General features: G+C 38.9%; 1 protein-coding gene across 1 annotated transcript; it reads left to right on the plus strand.

The window, feature by feature from the left end:
• Positions 1-907: 907 nt before the first annotated feature.
• On the plus strand, positions 908-8134 carry LOC104157180 (CD99 antigen-like; the record flags this gene model as incomplete). The annotated part of the gene is made up of 9 exons (XM_009699717.1): positions 908-943; positions 1302-1370; positions 1863-1895; positions 3425-3466; positions 4228-4290; positions 5125-5196; positions 6540-6581; positions 7119-7229; positions 8061-8134. Coding segments are annotated over 9 exons (542 nt in total), but the record flags the coding sequence as incomplete, so codon positions are not given.
• Positions 8135-11664: the final 3530 nt, after the last annotated feature.

Genomic DNA, 11664 nt, shown 5'->3' on the forward strand with positions numbered 1-11664 from the left:
AAGTAGGAATGATGAACTATCAGAAATATCCCAAACAGTTGTTTTAGCTGTCCATTTGTCTTACAAAGCTCTGCTGCTGGGATCACACTACTATAGTCATGCTGTGAAACCAGTTTGTATCGTGAGTATATGAGTTAGTGTGTTTGCAGTTGGCTCGGTAAGCAGCAGTAGCTCTAGCAGCTGACCTAATACAGCAAGAGAGAATGTTCTTTTCCTCAGGGCTGAAAATGAAACTTAATCTACGTAGAGTGGAGAGCCTGTAGTGGTGACATCTGTATTTAGCTGTCTTTTAGGAAGTTGAAGAGACTGCTTAAAGATCATCTGTGCTAATAACTTAACCACCTTCATACTGTTAACCTTAAAGGAAAGAGGTAAGTCTTACAAACCCATGAAAATTAATTTTTAATGCTAAGGTATTAAATCCATTACCTGATCGTATAACTTTCATACTGGCCTTTGTGCTCCAAGGCTGCTCTTCACACTTGAATCTTGTAAATTCTTGTGAATTGTAGCTGTGCCCCTGCTTATTTTTAGTTCAGTGGAAAGAAGACTGGGAAAGAATATGCTGTGGATGGCACTAAGAAAGCATGCAATAGCAGTGGCAAGAAAAAAGGATTAAGTGCATTATATTGACTGTAGGAATATATGTTCTGGCCCTCCAGACCCTTTCTATAGAGACGATTTTTAGTGCTGTTCTTTTTTTTTCCAAAGAGATGTGTGGATGCTGGTCTGGAAGAATAGAGAAGAATGTCTGTCTTCTGCTTCCTGCGTCAGACTAGAGGAGTATTTTGAGTCAGGGCTGAAAACATACCTCAAGATAGCTCAAAGACATGTTTATGACTATAATAAGTGTTGGTTTTGAGTAAGAAAAAACCAGTGTTCTTACTGTTGCTTTTATCTTCTACAGGCAATTTTGACGACTTCAGCTTAGAAGATGCAATTGGTAATTATTACACTCTTGCAAATTTTGGGAGATAGGCAGGAAATAGTGGGTGCTTTTTTGACTTGTTTGTTTCTGAGTATCACTGCATGACCAAGCATGACACCTTCCCCACATATGGTTTGTTTAAACCTCAGTGCAACAATTCAGCTATGGGTATGTCAAAACGTTGACTGCATAGAGCTGAAATTTGTCTTTGGGAACACTCAGGGATTCCTTTTAAGGGGAAGATGTCTTGCTGTATATACTTGAACTTGTGCTTTTCATTGTAGAGACATAGGATTATATTTGTCCTTTGTGTATCTTCTGAACAGTGTTAAATAGTATTTAAACTTTTTTTTTTTTTAACCATCCCTGACAGAAACTACACAGAAGCCTCCTCCATCTCGGAAGCCACCTTCATCTCGGAAGCCACCACCATCAGATACAGGTGAGATCTAATTGGCTTGTAATGCCTTTTACTGTGAAGTCAAGTATAGTTGTACATACTAATTTGAGAGCCTGAATTTTTCAATTTAGTGGCCCACAGAGTTCTGATATTTCTATAAAAGAAAGCAGTTCCCTAATAGAAAAAGGATTTCTGCATTTTGGAGTCTTCTGCTAGTGCTTTCACAAATTTAGTTTGTGACTTCACAAGCTTAAAGACCCTGGGAGAATACCTTCTCTTGGCTTTCAGTCTGGATGTTTGGAGCTTGCTCACCTTGGGCTGGCCCTTGGCATGTACCATGATCACCAAAAGCAGCATGTAGTTTGGCAGATAATGCCTGGTAACTCTGTGGTTCTGTTCCATGGGCCACTGTTGAATGAGCGTGCTATTATGTTCTTGGTGAAAACATTGTGAGGTGCATTTTGTGTAAAAAAAGTAGTCTAAAAGTAGTTCAGTTTTTGCATTACATTTAAAACTTCCCTTCTTTCTTTGAAGATAATTTCAACTTGGAAGATGCTCTTCATCCTGGTAAGTACCATGTTTTCCTGGATACTGCTGAGTGGTACTTGGTGCAATGTCTATCTGTCCTTTATTACCCAAGTGCAATAAGGGTACTGAGTTGATTAGGATAACAGACTGCAGATAAAAATAATTGCAGTCTAGTTATATTTATTTAGCTTCACTTTTAAGAGTCTGGATCACAAAAACTGTATGTATTTCACTCACTTCTTAGCCAAGTCCTACTTGTTTCATTGCCGTGTCTTCACTAGATGGCACTAATTCCATAAACTTACTTATGGAAGCAGTTTTTAAATCTGAATTAATCTCTTCCTTTCCAGGAGGTAATTTTAGTAGCACAAGGAAACATTAATCTGTTTGAAATAATATGAGGGAAGATACTCTTTCTAATGTGCTTCAGCTCTGCAGTGTGGGCAGCAGTAGAACTAGCAGTATTGTTTTCACTCAGCCAGCAGAAGGTGCATCCAGTTAGGCAGATAATGCACGGTAGCTTTCCAAGTACCATCACTAGACCTGTTGCAGTATAGAGAGCTTTCCTAACACAGGGCATACAATTGTAGGACAGCACTGTTTGCTGCTCTGTTTGATTTAGCCCTTTGAAGTTTTGTCTCTCTTAAAGCAGTCTGTTTCCAACTGCTGACATTTTTGAAAACAGAGTTGACTAATTGAGAAACAGTTGGCTGAATGAATCAGATGCTTCAGGTAAGTGAAGAGAGAGGATCCTTATAGGATGGCAAGCCTAAGCTGGAGTCTTAGAACTGTGCTCTGGAGATGCCTGCCTCTTTACTTGGAATATGCAGAGAACATAAGGAGACCTGATCTGACTTGTGCTAGAGCTGGGAGAAGGCAAGACCACGCAACATCAAGGAGAAGTAGCATACCGAAGAAATGGCCGGCTAGATTGGTTCAGCTGTTAGTGAAAACACAGTTTTTAAAAACCACTCCTGGTGTGTTAATCTGATGTGGGCAACAAAACCTGTGACCAAACAGTGCAGAGAAAATTACTAAGATCTCTTATTCTCCTGTTTTGTGGCAAGCTAAAGGAAGTGTCATTGTGGGGACCATATTTCTAGTTCTACTGTGTGTATCTTGTTTTTTTTGTGTTTTTTTTTTTTTTTTAAAAGTGAGGTACTCACCTTTATTATTGGTTAAAATCTGGTAGTATTAAAAAGAGAAAACAGCCAAGTAATCTGTACCTGGTGGAAAAATCTAAAGAAGTTCAGCATTTGAAATAAGATGTGCAAACTAAAATGCTGCATAGCATTTAGTGAGTTCTTCTGTATATTTTCAGTTACAGCAAGAGTCTGATATACAGGCTAATGTAGCAGAAACACTGTTAATTGCATTAAAGTACAGTGTTTAACCTAAAATAACCAAACAAATACAGCATTAGCTAACGAAAGGGAAGGAAAATGACACAAGAAGCTTTGATACCACTTTTTAGGTCAGATAGTCTTTCAAGGTCACTGTATGCTCTGCTTTTGGTCTCTTTACAATTGTAACTTTGCTCATTTTATTCTAACTCTATTTGTCTACAGATGACCCCAAGACAGGTCCACCTGCAAAACCTAGAGACACTGGTAAGACTGACCTAACAGGGATTTCTGAACAGTAGAAAAGTATTTGTTAATCTTTCCCAGTCCCTTTCAAAGTTACTGTATTGTAGTCCGCTTTTGATATCTTAACCTTTTTCTTTTCTCTTCCTGCCCGCCCCCCCCCCCATGTGTGTGTAGATAACCCCAAGCAAGGTCCACCTGTACATCCTAAAGACACTGGTAAGGCTTCTAGCACAAACTCCTGAATGGTGACATGGTTTTACTATCTCAGTTAATAATTACTCCTTGTTAATTGGCTACTATGTATGTCAGACATTGCACTGGATAAATACTGAGGATTGAGGAAAAATCGTCTTGCAAATAAGCTTTGCTGCAAGTCTTGAAATTCCATAGCAAACCTGTTGAGTCACTTTTCTTTCACTTAAAAGCAGGATGGTGTGGGGAGGAGGAAGGGTGGGACAGAGTGTGTGTGCTTGGGGCAGTGCTGTTCTTGGCTGCCTATGGTGGGGCACCTGTTTATTGGGTTGAGTCCTTTCATCTTTACAAACTGAATCTCTGCTAGTTGTGCTAAAAGGTAAATAGAAACTACCTGTGATCTGTATTCTTAAAACATCTAAATTAATAGTAAAGCTCAAAGTTAAAGGGTTTGGGGTTTTTTTAGTGTTTTGGTTTGGTTTTTTTAAGCCCAGTTAAGAAATACAATTCTTTTGTGTTTGAAAGGTAGGCTTAAAAGAATGTCCTTCCCTGCCTGTTGTGCTTTAGAGGTCTTCTCTGTCTTTGCCTAGCTCAGAACAAAACAGGTTCAGGTGAATGCAATTGTGATGATGCCATTATCTATGAATATGGTGGTAAAGAGTCCTTACCTGGAATGCAAGCCCTGGTTCTTGTTCCTCCTCCTGCCTGATTTGCAGTAGATATTTGAATTCAGGTCTTGCATGCCTCAGTACAGTGCTTTTGCCACCTAGCTAAAACATCCTCTGATGCAATGCTTTTAGTTTTGCTGCTTGAAACAGATTTGCTTTACATAAATTAAGGATTCATTTAGCAGCAGAGGGAAGGAGGAGGACTCAGGCCCCATGAGGTAGGGTCCAGTGGAAATGGAGAGGAACTGGTTCAGTGTGTGCAATAAATCAGAGGAAGGAATTACGTTTGGATCTTCCTACTGTCATGCAAATACTACAGCCACTGGACTGTGGCATGTTGAACTTTTTTTTAACTCTAGCTACTGTGTTGTACAGGTTCAAAAGACTGGTTGTGACTTAGAAACCCAACACTGAAGAAACATTCACAGCTGCAGCCTTGAAAAGAAATGGGCCTTTCCTTTCTCTGCCTTAACAGGATAGTGAGACTTGGGCTGTTCCAGTTAAGTAGCTTACAGGGCTTCTTGCTTGCTTAGCCCGTGACTTGTGCAGTACTACCTGCTCTTGGACACTGACGTCTCTCAGTTGTTTAGGAAGTCCAGAGGCAGTGGTGCTGCTATCAAAGTATATAGTACGAAGCTGAAGGGACTTGAGATTGGGAGGGCTTTTGAAATGTGAACATGTTGTGACTATGGTGCTGAGCCTAAAACCACCACAAACCCAGCTGAACGATCTAGAAAAAACTTCCATGTCATTATGTGCCTTGAGGTGTCTTTTCAATGAACTTAACATGTAAGATAATATTATTTTCATTTTTTATAGGTGGCCTTGATGATTCAGATCTATACGATGGCAGTTTACCAAAAGGAGGCAGCGATGGTAGCGGCAGCAATGGTAAGACAGTATGTTGTGCTTCATAGTGATCCTATGGCTATCTGAGGTTTTGATAAAAGCTTGCTCATAAGCTGGTTAACATGGTCAAATTTGCAACACCTTTGGTTCTGGTATCTGAAACTTAAGAGTGTGCCTTCCAGTTCAAAAGCAACATGTTCTGTCTCTGCCAAAAACCCCCAGATAATTAAGAGGTAAAACTGATTTAGAGGTGAAACCTTCAATGATTTTTACTGTTATGCTAAGAAACATGGGTTTTAAAACTGAGATGTGAATGCGGTACTTATTCCAAAATTCACCATGAATATAGTTCTTAAAGGCATCCAGGTGTTATTTTCAGATCTTCTGTGACATAGTCTCAGTTTCTTTTAGTTCTTGTGGTTAGAAAGCCCGGGGTGGACCAGAAGAGGCCCGCCTTGTCTTCTCAAAGATTTCATCTGTCACACAGGATGAATTGATCTTTAGACTTCCAAGTGATGTAGGGTATATCCACTCTGAGCAATACAAAACCATTTCATAGCTTACCAAACTCTTTTTAGTAATCTGCCATGTCTAATTGTTACGATGCAGCTCAGTACAGAGGTGGTCTTTGGGACCAAGCTGCAGTAGTGGTCATCATTAGGATGGGCTTAGTCATCCCTGTGTGCATTACTGCAACTGTACTATTTCCAGATCAGAGTTAGACTAAGTATCTTGATGTGGTGGTGAGATGTGCCACTGGTTACTGACTTCATCAGAGAGTTGTCCTAGACAGAGATTACTGATGCTAATTTTTTGGGAAGCTTTCGCCTTCCAAGATTCCTTTGGCGCAGTAACTTGAAAATTGGCAGGGGCAGGAAGCATCTGTTGAGACTTGTGTGGCTTGTGTGGTGTTTTCATTTGCACAGGTTCCTGCTTCAGTGGTATGAGTTGCAGAGTGACAAACAAGGATAGTATTTACAAAATTTCTGTCTTGTTTGCTAAGAGAATTGCAAAGGTATTTAGTAGATGAGGCTGGGATTGTAGGAAAAAAATAGTTGGTTCCATGGAAATACAGTTGAATGCTACCCTGAAATTATATGCTGTTCCTCTCCACTGAGTATTCTGTGGTCGTGGGCAAGTTGATTAAACCAGATTTCACAGGTGTGCTGCGCTCATGTTGTAGAAGTGCTGAGCACCCAAGGCTGAAATTGGCACCACCATGAGCTGTGCTTTGAAAATAGAAAGTTTGAGTGCCAGAGGTTAGCTTTGTATGGATATAATAGAAGGCTTGTAATTTTGCATGATTAATTGACAGAAAGGTTGTCAATTATGATATGACTGTTGTTTAAATGTGTAAAATCTAAACATTTTGTTAATTTTTACAGAACGAAAGGGCCCAAGTCCAAATAGTGGCGAAGAAACTGAGGGTAAATGCATAAGTTTGTGTGTATGATGGTGTCTGCATGTCTGAAGCTTGTTTTCTGGGTTTTTCTGTATTGCTCATATTCTGCTAGAAAGGTCACTGCTGGTAGTGGGTTTCAACTTAAAAACTTTTCTGGGATCTAGAGTTCTTACTTTCAAGCTTTGTTTTTGTAATTCTTTATCTATGATGCAAATGATTCAAAAGTGTTAAGGTCTCAGAGATCACTGGTGCAGTGATTGCACGTATACAACTTAGATTTAGCTATGAAAGAGTAGCTTTTTTAATTAATGGAACTTACAACAGGCATGCTTAAGTTGCTTAACAATAGCCATTGCTAAGAAATCAATGGTTATAAAAGGTAGAGGATTCACTTTTCATTATTCACAAAGACAGAGTTGATTACTACAGTTTCATGTAATAATTTCCATTTATTGTTTTTTGGAAGTGTTCACAGGGTTTGCTTTGAGACAAGTTTGACATTGCTTTCAATTCTGAAAAATATATACAAACATACTTTCTTTTTTCTGTATCATCCTCCCAGCTTCTCAGGGAGCAATAGCTGGAATTGTAAGTGCTGTGGTTGCTACTGTAATTGGAGCAGTATCTAGTTTCATTGCTTACCAGAAGAAGAAACTCTGTTTCAAACAAAGCGGTAAGAATTCTGAAGTAGTTTTGTTTTCTACTGTCTAAAGAGGCATTTTGTATTTATATGGGGACTAGAAATTGATCTTAAGCATAATGTAGTTTTAATAGCACATTGATTTTGTGTTCGCAGGGAGTAACCTCTCTTACTAGTCATCTATGACAGGGTGTCTGAAGAATACCTTGCCTGAAATGCAGACTTTCAGAAGCAGACAGTCTTAAGGCTTTGCATTTCTTAAAATAGAAGCACTTCCTGCTAAAGAGTAAGCAGGAGAGACTGCAAGAAAACATTTCTTTAAAGAAAATGGAGTGGATGTGGGGGATTAGAGACTATCTTCATGCTGAAAAATACTTTGTCATTTCTAATTTTGTACATCTTGCCTTTGTGTCTTCACAAGATGCTTGCCTACATATTAGTTTTCTGACAGCTACCTGGATGTTGATCCCCAAATGATTCTTTTTTTCTGCAGTCGTCCATTGTTTGCTATCTGCTTCCTCTCCACCTCAGTAAGATCTAACATGGATCAGAGCACTTTGGGAGTACTGTGGATGATAGGTGGGGCAGAAGCTTTGTTTTTGTCCTTTCTAGTCTTTCTGACTGATTGGTGAAGGGAGATGGTAGAGCAGTCATCCAGCCAGGCAGTGCTGTTTTGTAATTTGGGAAGTTTGGAAACTGAGTAACATCTACCATGCATGTTAAAATTAACATGCAGGCAACACAGGGGCAACTCAACTGCTATCAGTAGCCCAGTTTCTTCAATGCTGTTTCTTCTCTCAAATTGTTAATGAACAATTTCAACTATAGGAGAATTTGAATGCTAAACATCTGTTTGTTTCCCAGCAGATGAAGAGAATGTGAATATGGAAAGCCATCGAGGAGCGCAATCTGAGCCACCTGGTAAGAGAAGAATCTAGATGGAAGATGGAACTTTTTGGTGGGGATCCTATTAAATGCACTTTATTGACATCTGACATAGTGGGGAAGATTACTTACACTGTTTTGTTTTGTTTCAAAAAAAAATATTTGTAACTACCATGACAACTAACTTAGAACTGAATCAAGATTTCATTTCTGATAATAGGGCCACTCTTCTCTATTTTATTCTTTGAACAGATTGGTTTAGTGCCTTGAGGAGTCCTTGAAATACAGGAGCTTAGGGGAAGTAAAGAATTGGATTTTCTCTGCAAAAGTATTATTAAAGACAACTATGAAAATACAAGCCTGCTCCTTTAGTGTGATACATAACTGCAATTAGCTGACAGGTGGTTTATTAGTGTATGTTGTGTTGTGTCTGATTGGAATCTGATACCACTTTTGATTGTAAACCCATATAGAACTCTGCAAGACTGTGTATTTTAAAATGTTAATAGTGTTTGGGCAGAGATGAAGCCACACTCAGCAAGGAGGACTGAACTTACTAGTATGTTGTTGTAACTGAAACATTCTCTGTTGTGAACAGAGAATGATTCTTGTATGAAAGAATCATCAAATAATAATGATGACAAATAACAATGATGACAGCTGTGGAAGGATCTTTTAAAGCAATGAAAACCCTAACAACCTCACCCTTGTAGGTATGGTTGTCTAGGGTACTTGGCTGATGGAACAGGTGATTAACTCCAGGAAAGCCGTAGATATATCTGGAGGAAACAGTATAGGTGAAGACTTGGCCTTCTAGCCCTTGTGCCTGGTCAGCAAAGGAAGAAACAGTACAACCTCATGCTGCAGTTTGTTGAGTGTCTTTGAAAGACTGAATATTAAAATCTCAAAGCGGTATAAATTTGCAATATATTCTTCTGTGGGCTTAGTCTAAAACCTGCAGAAGTAGTTCTGGGGTTTTATAATTAAAAAAAATATATATTTTTATATCTTATTTCTCTCAGGTATTTCATTAGTTTTCTAAAAACTTCCATCTGGCTCATGATCCTTTTTATAAACATTTTTCCTTATATATTTAATAGCTTAATATATAAAACTCTAAAGGAGAAGACATTTTCTTGTGTCTGGTTTGAAGTCAGGACTGGAGGTAGGCCGGTATCCTCAATTCAGCTGTGCATTACTGAAGCAAGCAGTATTGTTCAAAGACCTCTACCAAAGGCACTTAACATAGGAGTTGGAGTCAGGATGTGCTAAAATTTTGGCCAGAATTCACCAGAACTCAGATGTGAAATATGTCAGAATATGCATACTTTATTTTAACCGATAAAGTCGAACTTTGGATGTTATCATAAATGATTACTTCTGCTTACATATTGATGTCATGTTACATCCCATATTTCATACCTCTATTATATACTGCAGGCAAGCATGCGCATGTTTTGAACCAAGAAACTGAGCGACCATGATCAGCATGGTGCTACTCCTGACCTAAGTTCTGGGAGTGAGCAGATGTTAGTTCTGTTTTTTTTCGTAATACAGTGTTGATATACCTACGTAACTTCTAGTTAGAAGTGGCCTTGCATTAAGGCAGGTCAGATGGCATGGCAGAACAGGTTTGCATTTTTAAAATTTTATGTAGACTTATCTTTGACTTCCTGAAAATGCAGATAACCTAGGCTAGCACTTTCTTTCAATAATGCACTTTTTCTGTCAGTTGTGCAGACTCTACTCCATTTTAGTTTTGCATCCACAAAACTGCAAGTCTGAAACTGCATGCTGGGTTATATTGCAAGTGTGGATAGCTACACTGATCTAGTAGGATGTGGTTATTTGAGCAAGAAATCTGGGATGTAATATCCCTTGCTATGCAGGGTACTGGCTTCACAGAATCACGCCTCTGCTTACCTGAATTTATCCGACAGTTTCAAATGCCTACTGAAAAAGCGTTGTCCGCATATACTTACATAACTTACAACGCATACTAACTTAGGGTACTAATCTTGAATTGTTTTTGACTTTTTAGTTCAGCGTACACTTCTGGAGAACTAAATTAAAGAAAACATGATGAAGAACAGATCACTGAAACTGGATAGAGAGCCTGCATTCTGCCTGAGGAAAAAAAAAAAGGAAACAAAAAAAGCATAATGTAAACAACAGAGTCTGAAGTTGCATGAGTAAACAAGTCTTGTTTGAAACACCTCTGGGAGCGTGACGCAGACCTGAGTACTTCGGTATGGTTAGCCCTGTGAAGCATTGTTGCACACCAATATATGGCCTTAATGACAGGAGCGTAGAAGTATGTTGTGCCTTTACATTCTTTCTTTTACTCCTGTGATGAATGTGTGTGACTCCAGTGCATTCAGTATGTTTAACTTTTCCTTACCTCTCCAAAAACAATAAACAATTAATGTTTTGTTATGCCATTGCTTTCAGGCAGTGCAGACACATTTTTTTTAATATCCTGTATGCAGTGAGTGTACCAACCAAACAACTTGGTATATGTTGTGGGCACCTGAAAGCAAATGGCTCGCTGTGTATGGATAATGAATCTGGGTGTGGGTGCTGCTGATACAATCTGTGTAGCTGCCTGGGTCAGCCACCAGGAAAGACATACTTGTTCTTAAGCATCCAAGAGACAAAAATTCAGTTTTGATTTTGCTTTTTCTTTTTGTTGTTGTTGCATCTGTCTGGTACAGATTCAGAACACTCAAACTAGCGCACACAGACCCTTCATCCTTTCTGGCTCTTCCTGCTTAGCCAGTACTGAGCTGGTCAGATGTGGAAAAGCCCGATTTGCAGATCAGAACCATAATTGGATTTTGTACATCTGGTGAGATTGATGTTTGGCAATTGTCTAAACAGTTGTGGATGAAGTATTGGGGAGTGGGGATTAACATCTTCAGGTTTCCATAACCAAAAACTTAACAGAAAGTAAAGTTGAATTCAGAAGGCTTATCATACACACTTAAAAGACAAAAACAGTACTACAGTTTGAAAGTATGTAATAGCAAGACTGACCAGAACAACCCAGCTTCGCTCCACAAGCATCCATTGAACAGTGCAAATAGCACACGTGTGAAGAATGCTTTTGGACTTGTGAAGGATTGCCATCGGGATGAGGACCTATGATTGCATCCTCAACTGAAAGCACCTGTGAGCTTTGCTGTAGCACTTGGAAGCCACAGGAGCTTTCAAGGATCTGTGGAAACAGAAAACTGCAGCTCTAACAGTTAAAGGACTAAGTCTAGAATAATAACTAGTTCTCTCTAGAAGGAATAGTCTGACCAGTTCTGTTGGCTTTCATTCTAATTGTTTCCAATTTTCATGCAGTTTTACAATATGTGTCTTACTAACGTGCTTCAACCACCTGGCAAAGTTCTACAGAAAGATGACATTTCATGGAACACCTTAGAAGTCACTATGAATTTGGATATTAAACATGTAAATATATCTGTGCATTCAAATATGAATGTATGCCAAGGATAATTCATTTAAGAATTTCTTGTACATGTTTCTTAGCTTGCAACAAAGCTTTACACAGATTTTAGTATTTTGTTATGGAATT

This window comes from Cariama cristata, unplaced genomic scaffold (assembly GCF_000690535.1).
Source record: "Cariama cristata isolate BGI_N322 unplaced genomic scaffold, ASM69053v1 scaffold31494, whole genome shotgun sequence".
Lineage (NCBI taxonomy): Eukaryota > Metazoa > Chordata > Aves > Cariamiformes > Cariamidae > Cariama > Cariama cristata.